This window comes from Halichoerus grypus, chromosome 7, assembly GCF_964656455.1.
Source record: "Halichoerus grypus chromosome 7, mHalGry1.hap1.1, whole genome shotgun sequence".
Taxonomy (NCBI): Eukaryota; Metazoa; Chordata; class Mammalia; order Carnivora; family Phocidae; genus Halichoerus; species Halichoerus grypus.
The window spans coordinates 109,923,149-109,947,284 of NC_135718.1; the positions used below are offsets into that span (position 1 = coordinate 109,923,149).

Consider the following 24,136-nt stretch of genomic DNA (forward strand, 5'->3'; position numbering starts at 1 on the left):
AATGGTAATAAGCTTCCATGGTGAGCTTCCATTTCTTGGTATAGCCATGAGCCTGGGACCCCACAGTTCAAACATACTAGAAGTGGGAGTAAAAAACCTGTGATAAAAGAAAAATTTCCTTGTGAGATTAAATTTACTTTAATCATTAGTCTTACAAATGGATGCCTTACTTGGGGTGTCAATGGCAAGTGGATCTCAAGTCATTGAAATAGCCATACACTCACCAATGCAGGTTCCATTTTCGGCCTTGGTCATTCCATTGGGACAAAGATCAATGCACTTATAGCCCCCGCGGGTGTTCTTGCAGTGTTGATCTGGTCTGCATACATTCTGTCGACATTCATTCACGTCTTGATAAAAGAACAAAGGTAATGAAGATTGAGAAAATGATTTCTTCTACTTTTCCATAGAAATCATACCTTCGGATTTTAAGGACAAAGATGTTAATTATATAATTATTGTTTAAGGGTAAAGTGTTTAAATCCATCAAGGTAAGTAACAGACTATTTTAAAACAGAAGGATAAAAATTAAAAAAAAAAATTAGTCCACATACTTGGTAGCCATACCAACCACTACCTCCTCTTAGAAAAATAAACAAATAAATAATATATATATATATAACTTTATATATGTAACCATATATATTATGCTTCTGTGAAAAAATTTAGTAAATCCAATAGGGAAATGCTAAAAAATGGTTATGTAATTAGAAAATGAAACCTGTAAAGGATAGCATTTGCTTTGGATTACATGCATGGATTACATACATGATGGAAAGAGGTATCCTATGTATGAATCCAGCCCAGGACACAGCATATGGATTAGACTGAATACCTAGAAATTACAAAGATGTCATTGCTTTGAATTTAAAGCCCTTTTCTTACCTATGCATTTTCTACCTTTGAGCTGATACCCAGGTTCACATCCACAATGAAAACTTCCTATGGCATTGAAACAGCGGTGGTGACAGGGGCTGGATTCTTGACATTCATTAATATCTGTTAAATAAAACAAAACTTTCATTATATGCTGTTAGGAAACTGAGTTAATTTATTTCAGATGTCTAACATTTTAATGATCTTTTATCATTATCATGTTTAAGATCTTTCCTAAAATGAATCCAATAAAATTGCTCTCATATGATCTGCCAGATAATTGATTGGATTAATTGCTGGAGACCATACCTCTCTTCAAAGGTAGACATTTCCCAGTGACTTGGAACTATTTGGATGCAAGACTCCTCTACTTTAACTACCCTACCAGATGGCTCCCATGTCTGTTTCTACGAAGTTTCAGCCCTGGAATGTTGCTGACAGACTGAAGATGGAGGGGTGGGGGGAAAGCCAAGGTCTTCTGCAGTATCTTTTGCAATTGGCCTTTCTTCCCCATTTTTGCTGCTGTTAGCCTGATGCAGATCTTGACCACCTTGTGCCTGACGGCAGCAACTTTAGCATTTTTCCTCGTCTACAGTCATTGCCAAATTAATCTTCCCAACACCATGTGGGGCATGGTATAATAAAAAAAATGCAGGCATGAATTCCCCCAATTCATGTGCATTTGCCTGTTTTATGTACCTTTTCCAAAACTCTCCTTCTAGTCCCAGAGGAAGAGAGACCTTTTCTCTCATGTGAGAAAAGTCCCTCTATTTGAGTGTTTGAGCTCTATAGCCCATCTCTTCCTTCCTCACCAAGATGAGGACTGTGGTCCATTGATCATTCCCTCCTTTTGTGCATTTTTAAAGTCCTTCCTCCTTATGGTCATCTTTCCCATAACCCTATGGACATAATCAAATCTTTTCTACCCTAACACAGTCCCTCTCTCAGGACTGTATTCTACAATCTCAAGTTCCTTCTACTTCTCTACTGTTCTATTCCAAACTCTTCAAAGGAACAATAGCCATACTTAAGTTCTTTATGTCCCCATCTTACATTCCCAAACTCAAGGTTGCCTGTGTCTTATTTTGTACTTGTTTTCTATTTGAGCTCTTTTATTTATTTTTTTATTTTGAAAAAATTTTTAAAGTTTTTATTTAAATTCCAGTTACTTAACAAACTGCATAATATTAGTTTCAGGTGTATGAGCTCTTTTAATCTTTCAAAATCTGCATGTTAATATAAATGCATAAATGTGATCATGTGCTTCAAAAATATTTTCTTGGTGTAGTTTTTTCTTCTTTCTGTTTTCTTGGCTTTGTTTATCCCTTTTTACCTTCTTGTCCAATAAAGTCAATCTGCACTGACAATCTAGTATAAATAAGAACATATCTCTTCTGTGTACACATATATATCTCTATGTAACTATATAAATCCATTTCCTTTATCTTTGGTTACTGTTTGTTTTCTAGGCACATAATCTTTTCTATACAAGTTACGTATACTTTTCTACATTTTGGTGTTCTCACTCAACAATTCAACATGGAAACAGTTGAGCTGCATTTCATTCTTTATAATGGCTGCACAATGACTCATGGTGTGGATGTACCATAATTCATTCACTCTTTCTACTATTGATAGGCATTCCATTTTGTATCCACTATTTCTGCCTCCATGAAAAAACCCTGATAGCAGCTTTATTCAGAATTAAAGTTAAAACTTGGAAGCACCAGGATATCCTTCAGTAGCTGAATGGATTAATAAACTATAGTACATTAATACAATGGAATATTATTCAACACTGAAAAGAAAAGAGCTATCAACCCATGAAAAGACATGGAGGAAACTTAAATGCATATTATTAAGTAAAGAAAGACAATCTGAATAGGCTACATGCTATATGACATTCTGGAAAAAGTAAAACTATGGAAACGATAAAAAGCTCAATGGTTGCCAGAGGTTGGGGGAAGTGAGGGATGAATAAACAAAGCACAGAGGATTTTTAGGGTAGGGAAACTATTCTTTATGATACTATAATATAGGATACATGTTATTATTTGTCAAAATCCATAGAGTGTACAACACGAAGAGTGCATCCTAATATAAATGATGAACTTCGGGCGATAATGATGTGTCAGTGTGGGTTCATCCTTGGTAAGAATTTTGCCACTCTGGGGCAGGATGTTGATAGTAGGAGATGCTATGCAGGATTTGGGTCAGAGAGTACATGAGAAATTTCTTTACCTTCCACTCCATTTTGCTGTGAACCTAAAACTTCTCTAAAAAATAAAGTCTATTAAAAATCCTGCAATAGGGCACCTGGGTGGCTCAGGTCCTGATCTCTGGGTCTTGGGATGGAGCCCCATATTGGGTTCCCAGCTCAGCAGGGAGTCTGCTTCTCCCTCTCCCTCTGCCTCTCCCTAACACTCGTGCTTGCTCTCTTTCTTTCTCTCTCAAATGAATAAATAAAATCTTTTAAAAAAATCCTGCAATAAATATCTGGTAGTCTTATGCAATGAAGTTTTATGAAATAGAATCTATTAAGATCGTGCTATATAATCTCTTCTCTCAAATATAAAAGGCAAATGTTATCATTCAAAACCACTGTGCTATAAATCCATTTAAAATAGCCATGGAATATTACATCTGAAAACCTTATCAAGGAGCTCAATCTATAAAATGGAGTTTACATTAAATGATTCAAAAGGCAGAGGGTTTTAATTCTTAGTATAATGAAGATAAAGCAAGGAACTCCATTTTTATACCTTGGCAACTCAGCCCATCGGAGGTTCTTCGAAAGCCAATTCCACAACGGACCACACAGCGATAGGATCCAATGGTATTGTCACAGTCCTGACCAGCATGGCAGGTGTGTCCACCTAAAGCACACTCATCAATATCTGCAACAAAATGAGTCATTCAACTAAGGCAGGTTGACAAAAACCAACCCAAGAACCTGCTATGAAATGGAGATAAGAAAAGCAATAAATGATACTTGAAAATATATGAGAGCAAGAATGCTGAACAATTTGGTTGAATCATTTCAGGTGGGTTAAGTTGATGACAAGCTCATAGGAGCATAGTGTGGTATCTTTGTAGACTAACCCATCCATTAAACCACTGACAAATTACGTGGCTTTATTTTTATTTTTTTATAACTTAAATAAAACACTTTATTTTAAAAATTCCAAGTATGCTTCAAATGAAAACTGCCCATTAAGCACCCACAAAGTTCCAAGCATTGTACAAAACATTAAAACATTTGTTCATACCCTTTTAGAGCAAAATTGTCTATTCTGTTGCACTCATTTTTGCATGGCGTTGACATTTTAGTCTGACTGTCAGAAAATGACCAGTTCTTCAGGACTTGCTCAAGAAACAAGTTTCTGATCCATAGAAGTAGATCATGCAGGAAGTTTCTCTGTCAACTGTTACACTTAATGTCCTCTCCCTCTGAAACCACCACCACCCCTTCCTCCTCTGAAGCCTCCACCTCCACCTCCTCTTCCACCTCTGAAACCACCACCTCTACCACCTCGGCCACCTCCGCCTCTTCCTCCTCCTCGACCTCCCCTGCCACTACCTCTTGGAGGTCTCCTCTCATCTGGAGGTCGAGGTAAAAACCTCTGCAGTGGTAGCAGTTTATATGGGTCTATATAAAACTTCTGCAGTTTTTTAAAGGAAGATGCCTTCATATTTTTGGACAATTTAACAGAAAAATAAAAATCTCTTTGTTCAAATATTTCATCCACTTTACCAATTTGTTCTTTGTTCTCTAAATAAACTGAAGCACTGAAATAAGGCACCTTATTTTCATCTGTAGTACATTTACAAACTATGTCATCTTCACAGGGATGCAAGAACTCTCCCAATACGGCGCCACGTGCACGTCCGGCCCGGCTGCCAAATTACGTGGCTTTAAAAAAGCTACTTCTCCTATCTGACATCTCAGTTTTCTCATCTGGATAATATCTGTCTCTCGGCATTGCTTTGTGAGGATAATATCTGTCTCTCGGCATTGCTTTGTGAGGATAATATCTGTCTCTCAGCATTGCTTTGAAAATTAAAGGAAATAATGTATACAAGGTGCTCAATCCATACTGGAAATTCCATGAACGCTATTCCTCTCCCCTCCTAAACCCTTACTCTCTGTCTCTCTTTTGCATTTAGAAGGATGTCTCCTCAGACGTAGAGGAGAAATCCTTTCCTCTTCATCATTTTAAAGTTTCCTTATAAACCAGATTCTCACACAATTCTAATTTTAAAGTATATGTAGAGTCTGATAAAAAATGATTTTTGGGGTGAGGGAATGGGCAAAATGGCTGGAAGGGAGTGGGAGGTACAGACTTTCAGTTATGGAATGAATAAGTCATGGGAATAAGAGGTACAGCATGAGGAACACAATCAATGACATTGTGGTGAATTGGGACAGATGGCAGCTGTACTCGTGGTGAACACAGCACGGTGTATAAACTTGTCAAATCCCTAAGTTGTACACCTGAAAATAACGTAACATTATGTGTCAATTATATTGAAAAACAAAGCATTTTTTTAATGTTCCCAGAGTGCTACCGGGGTTGTGCACTTTACTTAAATTCTTTATAACTTCTTTATTTCTTAGTTTTGTCACTGTAAAATGAACACGATACTAGTCTTGCCTGTCCCTCCTCATGGTGTTGTGCGGAGGAAGTGAGTGGCTACAGGTTTCCCTGCCTGCGCAGTGCCCCACGTGAAGCCAGCGTGGGAGCAGTGTTCCCTGTTCCTTTCTCAACCTGTCTGGAGATCTCTGTTTATTGCGAACATGGCGGCAGAAAGAGTAGGAAAGAAGAGCATTGCTCTACCACCCTTTTCCCAGGCCAGAGCTTTCTGTGACCATTGCTTGACTGTGTCTAGTAGACTTAGCTTTGTGACTACCTTGACAAGTCCTTCCATCTGCAGCTATGGTGAGGCCTTTTGAGCAGGAGCAATAATAGGTTCCCACGGTATTGTGGCAGATCTGGGAGCAGGGACTCCCAGCTGCACATTCATCTTCATCTGAAACAAGAAACAAAAAGGCCCCGTTCACAGGTAAACCGCCTGCTTTCTAGGAGTTATTAAAGTCCATGAAAAGAGTTGTTCATAAAACAGTTGCTTACAGAGGACAATGCACTGAATCAAATGTAACAGAAAATTCTCTAAGAGCCACAAAATAGAAACACTAAATAAAAATTAACTTTGGGTCCCCAAATTATCTTCGATAGTGACTGGATGTTTAGATTAATTCTAAAACAACAAGAAGACAGCTAAGATACAATGATCATTTCCTGTGACCTAAATGTTTTTTTACCTACCTTAACTCATTCCTCATAACATTCCTAGGAGACAGATATTTTTATTACTCTCCTCATTTTGCATGATACAATTGAGGAACAAGGAGGTTAAGTAAATTGCCCAAGGTCACACAGGTTATTATTGGCAGAGCTGAAATTTGAACCTGGACAGTATAGTTTCTAAAGACCACTTTTCTACCACTATATACTACATTATATCGCCTACCAGTGAAAGAAAGGCACGGTGTATGCAAACTTGAGCTACTCTAGCCATTTACACAGCTGTTTACTTATCTGTGACTCTCTTGTACTGGTACTTGGATTGGATGAGGCTGGCTTAGTCAGTAGTCCTGCATAGTCCTGCCCTATCCTCTAAGCAATTCTAGGATTAGGTGACTTAGAGTTGGATTATTATTATGTTTCACATCCAAGGCAATCAAATGACCAGACAGCGTCCAGTGTTTTGTCCCTAGGCTCACTCCACCTCTGTACTTGATCATGATCCCTGACACACTTGATTGTGGTCAAACTGAAAGAGTACATGCTTTGCAGCTACCTTAAATTCAAATCTAGCTCTGACACTTGATAGCTGAGTGATCTTAGGCACCCCCCTTAACTTCTTCACATCTCAACTTCCCTCGCCTGTAAAATGGGACACTTATAAGACTGTTGTGATAATTAAATGTCTAGCAAAATGGCAATAGATGTCCATTAAATGGATTTTTTACTAACATTTTTTATAAAAATAAAAATGTATTATTCCCGTTCTTACCAGCACAAAAGGGTCCAACTGAGTCTAAGGCAAATCCCGAGGGGCATTGATTACTGCGATCTCCTACCACAGAGAGAAAAGCCAAATTAACTGGCTTGTTAGAATGTTAGCACCTTGTTTGTTTCCAGGACACTCTTCCCTGGGAACATATGCCAAAGATGGAATACTTCACACAACAAATGCAATAGGTGAAAACAAGCAGGAATGGAAAACTTTTCCTGTTCCCCAACCAAGAACTAAATGAATCATAGTCCAGAGATTGTTGGCAAGCAGCCATTGGAAACAGATTTTCTGTTTGTTTACACTAATAAAAAAATGAAATAAAACCATTCTGTGATAATGAACAGGATCCAAGATCAATGTGTATGCCAGGCATAACCACCGGCAAAGTCCTATTCCTCTGTCTGTTTTAGAATTAGGAGCACTATTTTCAAGTCATTTAAAATAATTTATACCAGTGAAAACCAGAAGCTCTAATGAAGAAACCCTCTCCTTTTGTGGATCTTCTCCATTTGCAATGTGAAGCATCTGGGTCGAAGTCCCATATGTGTGACCAAGTGTTTTCCTTTCCCGTGTAGTCCAAGAAAGGGGAAATAGGTATATTGTGATAGAATAGGTTTAAGGTAGATGTCAGAAACAAACATATTAACAAGAATAAATAAGCTAGATAGGAATCTCTTTCCTTAGAAAGTAATTCTGCCTTGACTGGTTTAAGCAATTTAGCTAATATTTTTCAAACATTACTGACCTGTAGAAACTTAAATAAAACACCTTTTGAGTTACCGAAGTAATATGTGTGTGCATATGAGCGCACACACACAAACTAAAAGATAATCATTAAAATAATAAATTTCTTTTGAAGGAAGTTTTATTTAAATCACATCATATATTCAGTTCATTTTCAAGCTCTTAGAAATTATCTTTGATTTCTTTCAATTCTAAATGCATAAAACCGTGCTTGTTTTTATTATTGTTTTAGGTGCTTTTCATAGAAGGAGTCCAGGCATTAATTTTTCAAATTCATTTTACTTTGGAGAGTTTCTGATAACAATATTCTTTGAGCTTTGCTGAGGACGTGAAACTGTTCAAAACTGTTTTATATATCTATGTATCTGGAGAGTGTAAGAAACACTACTCCAGTGAAAATTTCTTTGACTAAAAAGGAGAGTCCAATTTGCTATTTCTAGGTAACCAAACTGCTTAAAACCTTGAGGAGAAAGCAGAGGTTCCTGATCCATTTCTACTGTGAGTATAAAAACGACCCTGACAGTATCTATTTTCCTGTATCTGGAGGAAAATGGGAAGAAGATGGATGAGACAGAAATGTCCAGCGCGTCTCGCTATCTGGTTATTAAATGGTTGCTGTGTGTCACACAGTGCTGTGAGCTTCCTGTACTTTATTTCATTCAAACCTTACAACTCAGATGAGGAATTTGAGACAGAGATTATGTAAATTGTCTGAAGTCAAAGAGCTAATATAAACAAGAGCAAGGATTTAGATGTAAGTCTGTTTCAACCACTGAACTCAAGAATAAAACCAGGTGGTCATTATAATTCATGCTTCATTTTTATTTATTCACTGATTCATAAATTCCTTACTACAACCAGTATATTGTGTGGGGCACTGTGTTGGAGGTTATAATTGTGGAAAAGATGTGTCATATAAGTTATTATCTGATAGTAGCTTTAGATTTTAGGTTCTCAATGGGGGGGATATCTTCTATTAGGTAACATTTAGGATGTTTTGTGGAGATTCTTTGGTTGTTTTGATGATAGAGAGGCCTATTAAAATTTAGTGAGTGGGCAGACCCTGGGGCAAGTTTTATAATACTGCAATGTTTGGGATAATGATGCAAGATGAAGATTTGTCCCTTGCCTTGAAAGATTTTCATGGAAGTGAGAAAGTTGTATGTAATTATTGAAGACTAGAACATATCTTCCACATATTAAACATTTTTTGTGTGATTAAAATATACAATGAATTTTCCAGGAATGCAACTGTCCTATAAATTGAAGGTTGACTGTACATTGTTTTATTCTATACATTACCAAGAATTATTAAATGTTAAAAAAAAATCACATCAGAGATCTATATATAGGTTCAGCCATTATGAATACTTCTCTCATATCTTCTAGTATAGTAATGTCTAAAGATTTTCATATTGAAATACAATGCTGAGTGGTTATCTTATTTTCAAATCTCTAACAATGATAATTGGAAAATGGTACCTCATTGTTTTAGTTTGTATTTCTTTGCTTATTGGTGAGGTTAGACAGTTTTTCACATTCATTTTGTCATTATTATTTCTTCCTTTGTGAATTTCCTGTTCACAGCCTTTATGTATTTTTTATTAGGGTGTTGTCTTTTTCTTATTGATTTTTTTTACAGTGCTTTTTATTTTATTTTAATTTTTTTTTTTAAAGCAGGATCTACACCCATGTGGGGCTTGAACTTATGACCCCAAGATCAAGAGTCACACGCTCTACTGACTGAGCTAGCCAGGTGCCTTTTCTTATTGATTTTTAAGAGCCTTGTACATATTAAGGTTCATCATAGTTGTCTATAATATGTAAAGCAGATATTCTTTCTTGGTGTATATTTTAGCTTCTCAATTTTGTCATTGTCTCCCATCAAGAAGTTTTAAAAAACTTATTTGTAGTTAAATTTATCTTTCCTTCATTGTTTCTGATGCCTTCTGATTAATTTGTAAAATATAAATATATTTTGTAATTATATTTTAAAAGTAAATCCATTTTATTTTAAATATATAAAATTTAAAAAAATTATATTGGTTTATGTTTGTGAGTTGACTTGACCAGCAGTTTCCAAATGCCAGTGTGCAGATCAGATACATTAGAATCATTTAGGGGCTGTGTTAAAAATACAGACTTTCAGGCCCTACCTTACACTAGCTAAGCCAAAAACTCTGTGCCTAGAAATATGAACTTTCATCAAGTTTTTTAGGTGATTCTAACTGCATTGTAATCATAGCTCTAGTCTAGACCCAACATAGAGGAGAAAACAAGGTGGTTAAGCAACCAAGAATGCAAGCTTGCCCCCTGGTGGTTACTTAAAAAGAAATTTTAAGTACCCAATTCTTGTAATTCACAGGAACCTCAACTAACAAATGTGCACAGATATCAGATGTAATTCATAAAATCATAGTATCTAAGAATAGTAAGGGGTTATAAATGTCCTATAGTGTGTTTTCTTCTATTGTGGGATCCAGATTCCCCAACTACACCGTTACAGATCTTCAAGCAGTTCAGGCTTAGAGAATTTACATGATTGAGTAAAAAGTATACATGATTTTTAAAAATAATTTTAATTCTTCTCATCCCAGATGATGTAAATTCATTTTTAACCAAAGTCTTATGCAAAGTTGTCTTCTTTTAATTATATGGAGTACTGGAAAAAGTAGAAACAGAAGTTATACCTGAAAAGTGGGCATTACTGAGGAAGAGAAACATAACTCTTCATTCCAGTGGCTCTTTTCCTTTGTCCCAGTGACCTGAACATGCATGACAACAGTAAAATGAGGTGGTGGTGGCAACATGGGAGTGGAGGTGGTGGGGGGCTAGGGGCTTCACTGGCTCTGAGGCTTCATGAATCTGTGATCATCTCAAAAAAATGTGAACACGTTCTCCTAGATTACTATGATCTCAAATTCAATGACATAGTTGATAGGTGTTGATGAAGAAAATAGTCATGTGCACAAGTGATGAAAACAAGAGTAAATTGAGAAAATGAGTGTTTAGTGTATCTGCTGACCATGATAAAACAAAATGGTATTTAAAATCTACCTGGATCTATTTTAGGAAAGCCAGCTCATAGCAAAGCCAATATGAATAATTTTTTTTTAAAGATTTTATTTATTTATTTGAGAGAGAGAGAATGAGATAGAGCATGAGAGGGGGGGAGGGTCAGAGGGAGAAGCCGACTCCCCGCCGAGCAGGGAGCCCGATGCGGGACTCGATCCCGGGACTCCAGGATCACGAACTGAGCTGAAGGCAGTCGCTTAACCAACTGAGCCACCCAGGCGCCCAATATGAATCATTTTAACTGTACTCATAGGATCCTAGAGTTCAGAGTTAAAGTCATTCAAATACTTAGTGTCTATAACATAACCACATGCAAGTATCTCCTAGCATCAAAACTTCATGGAACATGGGATGCTGATTGTTTGGGTGCCTATTATGACCAGAAAGAGATCTCAGTGCATAGACACATCAAAGAACTAGACAGCACAGGAAAACCACTGATATCAAAGGTCATAGAACTATGCTTACAGGGGCGCCTGGGTAGCTCAGTCTTTAAGTGTCTGCCTTCGGCTCAGGTCATGATCCCAGGGTCCTGGGATCGAGCCCCACATTGGGCTCCCTGCTCAGCGGGAAGCCTGCTTCTCCTTCTCCCACTCCCCCTGCTTGTGTTCCCTCTCTCACTGTCTCTCTCTCTCTGTCAAATAAATAAATAAAATCTTTAGAAAAAAAAACTATGCTTAGAAAATGAAAAGCAGTTGAAAAATTATAATGTCCAGGAGTAAGAAATGACAGATGGAATCCTGATTATTGCTGCACAATTTTTAAAAGTTGCTTTTAAAATATGGAAACTTTTTCTTTCTTTCTTCTTTTTTTTTTTACTGATTCAGGTTGAGATATACCTTTACATTATGTTTCAGGAATTAAAAAAAATTCCTTGACAAATATGAGTCAGAACAAGAACAATGGGCTCGAGCACCCAAAGAAAACATCATTCTGACAAGGATATATTTTTTAAACCTTTCGGCATATCTAGAATAGAACAATAATTCCACCATGTTATATAGAGAAGCATATTAGTTAGTAATCCAAATGTACTAGAACTCCCATGGGACTAGGTTTATCACCTCCCACAAAACAGAGACAACATACATGAAAACCTGGTATCATTAGGTTTAGTCTGTGCCCTAATATCCTTATTCTGAATGACAATGATGCAATTCTTTCACCCCCTCCCCTTTTTTTTAGGAATTAAATACCTTTTTTCTCCCTAAGTTTTATTTTTAAGTAATCACTACATCCAATGTGGGGCTTGAACTCACAACCCTGAGATCAAGAGCCATATGCTCTACCTACTGAGCCAGCCAGGCACTCCTCTTTTACCCTTTTAGAAAGGACTGGATGGAAAAATGATCTGGACTTTCCTCTACCCAAGGTACCTTTGGAAATTGAAGCATGGATTTTAAAACCCAGTGTCTCTTCTAACTGGTTGTAGTCAGATTCCACAGAGGAAGCATGAAGTGTTTCTACCAAGAAAGGCATTCTTCCCTGTGCCTCATCATAGAAAACGGTGTGGTTCCACATGTATGGGACGCTGACGCCATCAATGGTGAACAGCCGGGTTGAGTAGGCGTACAGCTGCCCGGGACCTGTCTGAATGTAGTCCTCTGTGTAATCCTAAGGAAGACAGTATAGATTTGAGGATCAGCATGGCTCATCCTATTATTTTTTCTGAGGGTACGGTGAGATCCAGAATGAGAAAAATAAAGGCTAAGGGGCTAAACATATATACAGTTGATCCTGATCAACATGATTCGAGCTGTGTGGATCATCGTATATGATTTTTTTATACAGTACAGTACTGTAAGTGTATTTTCTCTTCCTTATGATTTTATTAACATTTTCTTTTCCCTAGCTTACTTTATGGTAAGAACACAGTACATAATACATATAACATATAAAATATGTGTTGACTGTTTATGTTATTGGTAAGACTTCTAGTCAACAGTAGGCTATTAGTAGTTAAGTTTTTGGAGTCAAAAGTCATATGTAATTTTTGAATGCCCAGGGGAGTTGGCACCCCAATCCCCATGTTGTTCAAGGGCCAACTGTAGCTCTAAATAAAAGAGTAATCGTGGAGTAGTGCTTAGGAAATAACTTAAAAAGTTTGAAGCTTTTAATTGTAACTACCCTGATTTCATCATTTTATTGTCATAAATTATAGTTTAATCAAGGGACTCAAAGTTGTAGGTAAAGAGTAAAGAAAGGATGTGAAAGGGTGATTATCATTCTTTAGTTTCTGAATGACTGTATGGATGATATACAAAACCTTTTATATAACAGTACTCTTTTTATCTGCAGAATATTAAACAAATGACTTAAATCTACATAGCAGTGATTTTGGTTCTGGTAAACAGGACCAGTAATAAACCAGTAAGTATTACTGGTAATAAAACCAGTAAGAGTGTGTAAAGACTTATTCCTGAAGATTTCTATACAAAGACAAGCTAGGCATTTCTAACCTTAGTGGTTTATTTATTCCCCTGAGCAAACAAGGGAAACTACAAAAGGTCTCCGTGCTCTTTCTATGAATCTTTGATTGCTACTCTTACCATTACTCCAAAAAAACAGTGAAGGCAAGTTATCCTGACATTTTACCTTTACAGTGACTTCAGCAGGTGACTGAAGCTGCAGGACATAGCCACTCACAACGATATCTAGGAGCAAAGCACCATCAGAATCCAAGCCCCGGGCAATATGAGTCATCCGCAAGATTTCTCCTGGGAATTGCAATTCATTCGTTTTAACAGCGAAAAAAAAAATATATGGTTTGTGTAAGCACGGAGCAGATTTACCTCACATATCATATCAAATACATATGTTATTTTCCTTCAAACTTGAATAAGCATAGACCATAAATTATTAAATTCACACTCAGTCCCTGAATGAATGAGGTAGGCTTATTGAGTGGTAGGTTCTAAAACTTCTTTTTCTGTGGCAAGAACATGGCATATAGTTATGTGAAGGCTCTATACATTATTTATTTTATTATTATTTTGTTAAGTGGGCTCCATGTTCAATATGGGGCTTAAACTCATGACTCTGAGATCAAGAGTCACATGCTCTGCTGATTGAGCCAGCCAGGTGACCCAGAGTCCACACTTTAAATTCACAAGCAATAGCAAGATAGTTCTGCAAAAATAGGGTATGAGAAGAGACAGACAGCTTCACTAGGTGGACTGGCAATAACCACAAGTCTGGCTATAGGGCTTTGTTCTTTCCGATGCTTCAAGAAGCAGCAAAGGGGCATCTTAGTAAGCAGATGACGATGAAAAGACCCACTTGTCTTCTGGGCTGATTAAAGCCCCTTCCTCAGCCCTTCTTCCTTACAGAGCACTACCATAGAGGCTGTTCACCTTTGAAGAGGCTTGTAATGGAGGTCAATAAAAATATGTATGCACTTGGAAAGTGCCATGAATAGCTCATCCATATTCATTAAGACTAAGAGTAAAGTGAAAAGCCCATAGATTTGCTTATTTTTACTTCCACCTTTTTGATAAAAAATCCCTATAGAGTATCCTAATTGAACCTCAGGTTCATAGACAAAAGTCTTTACTTAATAGCAATGACTCATTTTCCTGCTCTGTTTTGGCCTTTAAAACCCTCTCTGAGGATTTAAAGAGAAAAGATACAGAAAAGTTGAGAAAAAACTTTTGGGGTATAAAAAAATCACTATACTGTTTGAAAACACATGGCCTCTTAGAGATCCATGTCAGTAAAAGTTTACAGGGAAATATGAAATTGCTTTTATATCATTTGTGATAAGACTACATCAAAAACTTTAAAATTATTCTCTGGGGGAATATATATAAACGTATTTTTCTTAAGCAGCAACTTTTAAGGCAATCGTATTTTTTATAGTAATAAAATATTTAGTTCAGCTGACACTAACCAGTTGCAAATTCCACCTGGGTTTCTCTCTTGAAGACTGCATTGGTGAGGGTAAAGCCATTGACTGCTTCTCCTATTTCCTTTGCTGTTGTCCAATAAATGGGATTTAGAATAGAAACTATTTTTCTCATTGCTGGACCTAAAGAAGAAAGGATAAATAAGGTGACAAAGAAAGATATACAATCCATTGTTATTATTATCTTCAGGGCCTGTTACTTACAAGGATGAATCCTAAATAATGAATAATAGCAGAATAAGTATCAGGATCTCACCTGTCTTTAAGAATTTACCATTGGGATAGAACTAAGGACTATCATACAGATCATTTAGTAGTAGCATCATCTAGAAGTTTTAAGCAGAAATAAGTGAAGAATAACATATAAATTAAAAAAAAAAAGAGGCTATTAACAACTTTTATAAGCAAAGAAGACTTACCAAGACTGCGAGGTATGTTGGTAATTTTGGCGTGTATTATTCTAGCATCAAAGGTAGGACTATCTGTTACTGTGGCATTAAGGAAAGCAATTCCAAATTCAACATCATTAATATTTCCAATAACACTTCCTCTGGCTCGCTGGGGCCCACCTATTGGGGGAAGAAAAAACATTCTTGGATAAGGAAACAATTTCATCAATGTTACAGGGGAGAAAAGAAGGCCAGTGTTCAAAGATGCTACAGATCTTCCTTCAAACATTTAAAATATCATATGACATCTGAATTTAGGAGTGAAATAAATAAGCTTTCAAAACATTCTACTTTCATGTACACTCATCCTCCCACATAAATCTAGGGTCCTTCCAATCTATGTATATCATGGCATTATTTCACAATCCAAAGAATACAATCAGTACCCAGTCCCAAAGCCAAAATAAAGGTGTTTGTTGATGGTGATGAAATGATGATAATAATGAGAGTTTATTGAGCATGTCATGCACCATACTAAGCACTTAATATGAGGTAACTCTTTTAATCCAGTCAAAAGTCCTATAAAGTCATTTTAAATGGCCACAGTTTCCGGACTAGGAAAATGAAGTTCAGAGACATAAGTGGTGGAATGAAGATCTGAACACAGATGTGCTTGGCATCAAAACCCATGTTCCTTTATCTACTGCCTCCTTTGTGAGGAGGGTCACCTCAAAACAGTTCCTGAGCCTCGTTACAGGTCACTGTCAACATAGGTGTGGAGTATTTAATAGGTATTATTCAGTCTTGGGTTTCAGATGGAAGGCTTACCAAGTTTTCTTTAATACCTATATATACTGGAAAATAGTTAACTTGAGAAAAAATTGAGAAGGGTGTTTTAACAGTGCTGCAAAATTCATACAATTAGGTTGAAAACAACTACACATTTTTAAAAAAGCATCTCTGCAGTAATTTTATGCCTTCTTTCCATTGTTCAACAAAATTATTAGCTACTGACACAGAATAGGTGGTTAATGAATGCTTTTTTAAAAATTTTTTTATTGTTATGTTAATCACCATACATTACATCATTAGTTTTTGATGTAGTGTTCCATGATTCATTGTTTGTGCATAACACCCAGTGGTCCATGCAGAACGTGCCCTCCTCAATACCCATCACCAGGCTAACCCATCCTCCCACCCCCCTCCCCTCTAGAACCCTCAGTTTGTTTTACAGAGTCCTTCGTCTCTCATGGTTCGTCTCCCCCTCCGATTTCCCCCCCTTCATTCTTCCCCTCCTGCTATCTTCTTCTTTTTTTTCTTAACATATATTGCATTACTTGTTTCAGAGGTACAGATACAGATCTGAATGCTTTTTAAGTGAACTGCATGCTTTAGCAAGAGAAGGAAACATACTGGGAAGAAGCTGATAGAGAAGTTCATAAATATTCATTACTTGATGACTTTTAACTGAATATATTTTTAAAAAGTCACTAGGTGTTTCAGGTATTGTTATATATTATATACCAGGGAGAAATACAATTGTATTTAATTTCAGAAAAATCAGTAAGTATAGTATTTTACCATTTTAATTTGCATTACTTTGATTATTTGTGACAGAATACATTTTTTTTCACATTGGTTCAGCCTTCATGTTCTGGATTACATTCATTTGTTCATTTATACATAGGTTACAATATACAAGGATATAATAATAAGAAAGAAAAAGGCATGAGGGCTGCCTTCATAGAACTTATATCTGAAAAAGGGAGACAGACATTCATTAGAATTCCACAAACAAATGTAAAATTGAAATGTACTAATGTATGAGATATATACTACCTAGGGAAGTCTGAGAAGAAAGTAAAAATAGAGTGGAGATCTGAAGAAAGTTAGGTGTTAACTAGGCCAGAGAAGGCGGGACAAGGGCTTTCTGGGTAGAGCAAATAGCATGTGTCACCCTTTTGAGAGGTGGTGCTTGCCATATTTGAGAAACCAAAAGGAGCAAAGGGTGGAGAGTGGTGGGAACCATACTGCAAGATGATACAGGAAAGTAGACAGCAGGGCCAATCAGGACCTTGGAGGCCATTTTGGTTCTTATCTTTAGTCTTAAGCAGGAGAGAGGGATAGAAGGATCACTAATTCATTTAGTTCTCTGGGTCATTTGATTTGGTCATTTGACCATTTTGACCTTGACCTTAGTCTCCAGAGGATCTTGTGTCCCAGCACTCAACAGATATCTCCTACTTCTGGGTAGCTAATTGGAATCCTTGAAACTCTCTGCCAGACTCTGTAATCTAAATTGTTCACCTGTTTGGACTTCCTTCTGCTCCTGGGGTCCTTTTATCCATGACAGAATAATACCCCTTAGATGAACAATACCCCTTGACAGTGACCTGTAACAAGGCCCAGGAGCTGCAAAATGCCTCAATTAAAACTAGAACTGTCACCATGCCTACATGTTAGAACCTCAAAATCCTTGGTAATCAGTTGATATGTTGACAAGATATGTTGAACAGTTGACTGATAAGACACTCTTCCTTTTAGCTTGTCTAGTTCCTATAAATCTCTTCATGTAACTCCTCTCTCTCACTGCCAAATGAGCCTTTCTGATTTTCAGGGACATTTTATTTCTAAAGCACCCTTAAGGCTTTGGAAAGTTCAGTGGTATCTTAGTACTTTAACAATGTGAAACTGTTCTTTTTAATTTTCTTATAGTCCTTAGAAAGTCCTCTGAGACAAGCAACCTTAATATTATCCACCATTTCTTGGGACTCCAAAAAACTTTCTAAGGTCCATAGGTTTAGAATTCTGGCTTCATTCTTTCTGAATTTTTTTTAAAGATTATTTATTTATTTATTTATTTAAGAGACAAAGTGTACACCAGCGGGGGTAGGGATAGATGGAGAGGGAGAAAGAATCTCAAGCAGACCCCATACTGAGCGCAGAGCCCAATGGGGGCTCCATCTCACAACACTGAGATCATGACAAAATCAAGAGTTGGACGCTTAACCAACTGAGCCACCCAGGTGTCCCACCTTCTGAAATTTTACATCATTTACAATATCCAGCCACGTTGTATGACTTGGATTATCATACCTGAACTCCCCCTACTCTTTTTCCTAGAACTGAACTAGCCCCTATTTTACTTTCCACATTCATGTTCTCCATATTTCCATCCATGAAAAAATAGCCCCCAACTGTGTATTTCTGTTAAGTATTCACTTTCTGTCTCACTCTCATTTTCAGCCTGAATCTCAGCCTGGCTTTCTCCAGTCTTCCAAACCTTTGTATTCCTCAAGCCTAGGACTACTATTTATAGCTGTGCAGACCATATCTTTTTACAAGGGGGCCTGGATGGGGATGAACAGCAGCTAAAATCCAGCCATAAGATTTGGTGTAGACCAACTTGAAGGGGAAAAAAACACATTTTTCCTAATTCTTCCTTCTGGAGTTGGCACCATTTTGCAATTTGTGGGTCAGAGGGATATCCTTTTCTAATCTGCAGGAAGGCTGTAGATAAATTAGCAATGGTTCCACCAAAGTCTAACTTAGTTGTTTACCTGGACATGCTTGCATATTGCATCTGGACACCTGAGTAGCATCTCCTGGACAGGGGCGCCCGCTTTTAGATGGCACTGGATTGTTGCACAGCCGTTTTCGAGTCTTTTCACCTCCTCCGCAAGAGGCAGAGCACTGGCCCCAATTATGCCAGTTTCCCCAACTTCCATCCACTGTGAACAAGAATGGAATGGCCAATATTAACCCATGGGTTTTAAAATCTACAGTTCAGATGACCCTACCTATACAACTCTCATTTTAAGATCTGAAATGATGGGGCTAGCTACAATGAGCACTAAGTGAAATGCTCTCCTTATTCTACTGCCAGGAGTCAGGGGGCTCACCAGGACACATGTCAGTGTTGCACCTCTGGATCTGGGAGTCTGGCCCCCCACAAGCTCTTCCGCCGTTGGAGGGATGAGGGTTATCACATGTACGGAACCGCCGCATCTGCCCCCCGTTGCATGTCCGGCTGCACATTCCCCAGCCACTCCAAGGACTCCAGTTACCATGAACTACAACAGAGAACCATTGGAACAGGTGCTAAACAATGACATTCATCCAAAGAGTATGGTAAGACTCTCCCCAGGAACTGAAAAGAAATATACGAATCGGTGAATAGGCAACTTCCAAAGGCAGATGGTTTAGCTGTTATTCTGACTAGAAATGGGGTATACATTCCCGTCATTGAGAAATTCCATTTAATATACACCTATTGAGTCTCACAGTATTCCAGGAGCTGAAGGATATGAATGAGACAAGATCTCTGCTCTTGATGAGTCAAGACTATAAAATCCAGATACAGTGGATTCAGATGCTGTTAGGGTCTTAAAATCTAGGTTGGTGATTGATTTAAGGAAAAGAGCCACCCGCTTGCCTCTGTAAAGATATCATCAACACCATAAGAGTGCCCTTGTCCTTGCATTCTGCAGCCTGTCCTAGAGAGGAAATGAAATAGGACACAGCCCTTGCCTATATAAATCAGTTACATCTATGGTATTATACAGGCACAGCAGCAACTGCACAACACTTGGATATTCTAAACCAAAGGTAGATGAATCCAGTAACAGTATATTATGACTTTTTAAAAATTCTTAATTTTTTTTTATTTTTAAAGATTTTATTTGAGAGAAAAAGCACATGAGCAGAGGGGAGGGGCAGAGGGAGAGGAAGAAGCAGATTCCCCACTGAGCAGGGAGCCCCATCGGGACTTGATCCCAGGACCTTGGGATCATGACCTGAGCTGAAGGCAGACACTTAACCAACTGAGCCACCCAGGTGTGCCAGTATATTATAACTTTAAGGACTTAAGGCCATAACAAAACTTTAAGAAAGTATAATGTTGACTCACTATTTCCAACACTCACTTGGACAAGGGTCATTATTGCAAAAATCGCTCTGGACATCACTCCCTTCACATCTGCTTCCTCCATACAGGGGGACAGGATCAGAGCACTCCCTTGTTCTCTGTCTGGCACCTCCTCCACAGGACACAGTACAGGTACTCCAACTGGTCCAAGCTGCCCACTTGCCATCAACTGGATTAAGGAAAAACATATGTGCTCTGTTACTACAATACCCTGAGCATTGTTAGGTTGGGTGATGTTCTTATTGACATTGATTCTTACTGACATGCTACTCAGATAAGAGGTAGATGTCAATTTATTACGGGTAAAAACACTGTATTTCTCTTACCTGGACAGTGTCTTTCATTACAAACTTGCATCTGTGTTTCTGCCCCATCACAATAGGATCCATCAAATGATGGTGGTGGATTATTGCACAGTCTGGTCCTTATCTGGGCACCTTTACCACAACTTTCGCTGCATGCACTCCAAGGCTGCCAAGTGCCCCATGCTCCATGAACTACAAATATCCCATGAGACAAGTTGCAAGTTGCAAGGCACAGAACCACATTTGTTAAATAAACAAAATTATACAAGTAAATTAACTCAGTAATGAGTTAAATTAGCCTGGAATCTAAAATAACTGAAATTGAACCAAAGGAAACATAAATAATGTTCTTCCTTTCTCCTTCTGGTTAGATTTTCATGGGAATTAGTGTTTATAGGAAAATTCAGAAGGCTACCTAATGCCAAAATGAATGCTTACAATTATCCAAAGGGACTATTTTATTAAAATAGAATGTAATCAAACTACCATATGTAAATACAATCTAAGTTTAAAAAATCCTAGATAAGCATTTGTTTGTGCTTTATGCTCTGGGAAAAGTGGAAGGAACCAGAAGCTTAGGAGCAAGGCTGTATAACAAATCTAGATGCAATTATAAAGAATATAATCATTTCCATAATGATAACTTGGACTCTAGACTCAAGACCACATCTTTAAGCCTGATTCAGCTTCATGTTTAAAAATACACTTAGATCCTTCAACAACATGATGATTTGCACAGTTGTAACTCCTTAAAAAATTGTCTCCATTACATAATGTTCATGAATTAAAAATTCTGAATAACGTACTCACCTGCTTCCTAAACACCCAAAATTTGACCAGTAGTTTCCACGGAGTGATATTAAGGCCTTCCTTTTGGTAACTAACATATTATACCATCTAACCGCAAGACTGAAACAACCTTGTGTTTCCTACCAGGTGCATGGGCTAAGAATCAACATTATCGTTTCTCTCATGTATAAGTCAGTATCAAGTGATATTTTTGTTTTAAGGGTAATTTTCTAGAAATAGGGCTCATAAAATATGTTTTTGTGGTCACCCAGTTGAACCAAGATATGAACCAAAATAGGGCCTTAAGGTCAGTGTCTAAATATTCTCTTAACACAACCTATCAGACACCAAAAGAATTAGTTGAAAACCAAGTAATGACATTAAATTATCATTTGCCTGCTTTGTTTAGAATATAGTTTAAAACACACCTTAGATTTTCTTTCAATTAACTATTTTCTAGTTGAGTTTATTACATATCCGTGTACTTAGTAGACACAGACAAGCATAGTCACACACATGTATTTTAGCTGTTAAGAATTTGGACTAAAAAGTATTTGACTAACCCTAAAAAAAAAGAAAGAAAAGAAAAAAAGAAACAACAAAGCCTTTAAATATAAGGCAGATATTACTCAAAACTACTTCTTTATTAATTTGGATTACTGATGTATGGACTGTGTGATTGAAAAAATTTAGCTATTCCAATTATTTTAATACGTCCAATTTTCAAGGCTGTTGGTTAACAAAAAGCCACTGATGCATTTTTTTTATTGGAGGATTACAATTGGGTGATGCTTATTCATTTATTATCTGTGAAGTTTCTATTACATATAAGTAGAGGTGTTTGTCTGAAGACCTTTTATTTTTTTTAAATCACTACAGAACACCCCAACCAGAATTTAATTTAATGACATAATATGTGGCAGAGTTAAAATGTTTCTTTTATATGAATGAAATGAAAAGAAAAAATTTAGAATGATAATATAAACCAGATAAAGTATAAAACATTGTGGTATATAAATAATACAAAAGAAAACAGCTATGGAGGAATTAGTATGTAAGAAAAATCCAAATTATAATAGATGAATTTGTGCTACACTAAGTTGCAGTTCTGATTCTGGAAAAGCAATAGAGCATGGTGCTTAGGTGCAGGGACTCTGGACCTAAGCAAGAATCTTACTATTGTACTATACTGTTCTTGCAAGTTTTCTGTAATTTTGACAGTATTAAGAATAAATTCTTACTAAAAAGAGTCAAACTCTGTGAAGCAAAAATTAACAGAATTACCAAAAACAAAAACAAAAACAGAAAAAACCAGATGAATCCACTATCATAGTTGGAGACTCTGACACCCCTCTATCACAAATGCACAGATGTAGCAGGCAGAAAACCAGTAAGGAAATAGTTGAATTCAACATTACCATTGATCATCCAACAACAGCAGAATACACATTCTTCTCAAGCTCACCAGCAACATTCACCCAGACAGAACATATTCTGGGTATAAAATACATCTTCAACAAATTTAAAAGAATAGAAATCATATAATATCTGTTGTCAGACCACAGTAGAATTAAGAGAATCAATAACAGAAAGATAACTGGAAAACCCTCTTAGATGTGGAGATTAAACAACACATTGCAAAATGATACATAGGTCAAAGAAGAAATCTCAAGAGAAATTAAAAATATTTTGAACTAAATGGTGATGAAAGCACAACTTATCAAAATTTGTGGGATGCAGCAAAAGCAGTGCTAGGAGGGAAATTTATAGCATTGAATGCATATATTAGGAAAGAAAGATGTAAATCAATCATCTAAGTTTCCACCTCAGGAAACTAGAAGAAGAGAAAGTTAATTCCAAAGAAGGCAGAAGAAAAAAAAAAATTAGAGCAGAAATCAGTGAAACTGACAAAAGGAAATCTAGATAAAATCAATGAAACCAAACGGTGGCTCTTTGAAATTATCAATAAAGTCAATAAGCATCTAGCCAGAGGAAGAAAAAGAGAGATTGAGAACACAAATTACTAGTATCAGAAATGAAAGAGGGGCATTACTATGGATCCTATGAACATTAAAAGGTTAATGAAGTGATACTATGACTACTCTACACTTAAATTTGATAACCTAGATGAAATGGACCAATTTCTTGAAAGACACAATTTGCCAAAACTTGCACAAGAAGAAATAGACATCTGAATAAGCCTGTATCTATTAAAGAAATTGAATCAAAATTAATAACTTTCCAAAACAGAAAGCACTGCTCTAATGGGTTCACCGCTGAATTTTCCCAAACATTTAAGGAAGAAATTATACCAATTCTTTACTATCTCTTTCAGAGGACAGAAGCAGAAGGATTACATTCTAACTTATTCTATGAGGCCAGCATCTCCCTAATACCAAAACCAGACAAAGACATTACAAGAAAAGAAAACTATGGGTCAATTTCTCTCATGAACATAGATGAAAAAATCCTCAATGAAATATTAGCAAGTTGATTACAACAATGTATAAAAAGGAAATCCCTTCTATCCCTAAGAATCTGACAGACCACCAGATGAGAAAGTCTTTCTTAGGCTACCTGCTCAGTTTGCAATGGTATGATGATAAATTTAACAACCACCTCTCAGGAAATAGAGAAACTGATTTGTAGCATCATGGTGTAAATGCTTCCAAAGGTGTAAATGCTCCCACTATGGTCTGTGCCCAGCTAGTAATATGATGTCACTAAACTTTCAACTGGAAAGAGATACATGTTTTCATTTGCTTGTCTCAGGGTACCACTGACATTATGCCAAAACAATAGTTAAATTCAATTAATTTAAGGACTGGGAAATAACCAGAGAAAGTCTCAAAAATAGTAAGAACAGTGAGCAAACATCAGTAAACCAATAGTTACTCAACATGAAGAGAAAAAAACCTGACTTTTATTTTAGGACATCTACAAATATCATTTTGCTTTTCATTATATCAGTATCATAACTGACAATCTGTACAAAGACTGCTATAATCAGGTGTTCTGGCTCTTTTGACTTTGATATATTATGCTA

The 24,136-nt window shown here is 36.9% G+C and overlaps 1 protein-coding gene across 1 annotated transcript in view; it reads right to left on the bottom strand.

Moving 5' to 3' along the window:
- Positions 1-24,136, bottom strand: part of HMCN1 (hemicentin 1) — a 478,487-nt gene that overhangs the window by 16,409 nt on the left and 437,942 nt on the right. The window contains exons 90-102 of the mRNA XM_078078047.1: positions 20,323-20,493; positions 19,995-20,165; positions 18,972-19,142; positions 18,630-18,800; positions 15,100-15,249; positions 14,666-14,803; positions 13,372-13,493; positions 12,153-12,390; positions 6,955-7,017; positions 5,788-5,907; positions 3,639-3,773; positions 886-999; positions 225-350 (exon numbers count right to left, since the gene is read on the bottom strand). Of these exons, the coding sequence (XP_077934173.1) occupies positions 225-350; positions 886-999; positions 3,639-3,773; positions 5,788-5,907; positions 6,955-7,017; positions 12,153-12,390; positions 13,372-13,493; positions 14,666-14,803; positions 15,100-15,249; positions 18,630-18,800; positions 18,972-19,142; positions 19,995-20,165; positions 20,323-20,493 (1,890 nt within the window). The remainder of the gene's footprint in view (positions 1-224; positions 351-885; positions 1,000-3,638; positions 3,774-5,787; positions 5,908-6,954; positions 7,018-12,152; positions 12,391-13,371; positions 13,494-14,665; positions 14,804-15,099; positions 15,250-18,629; positions 18,801-18,971; positions 19,143-19,994; positions 20,166-20,322; positions 20,494-24,136) is intronic.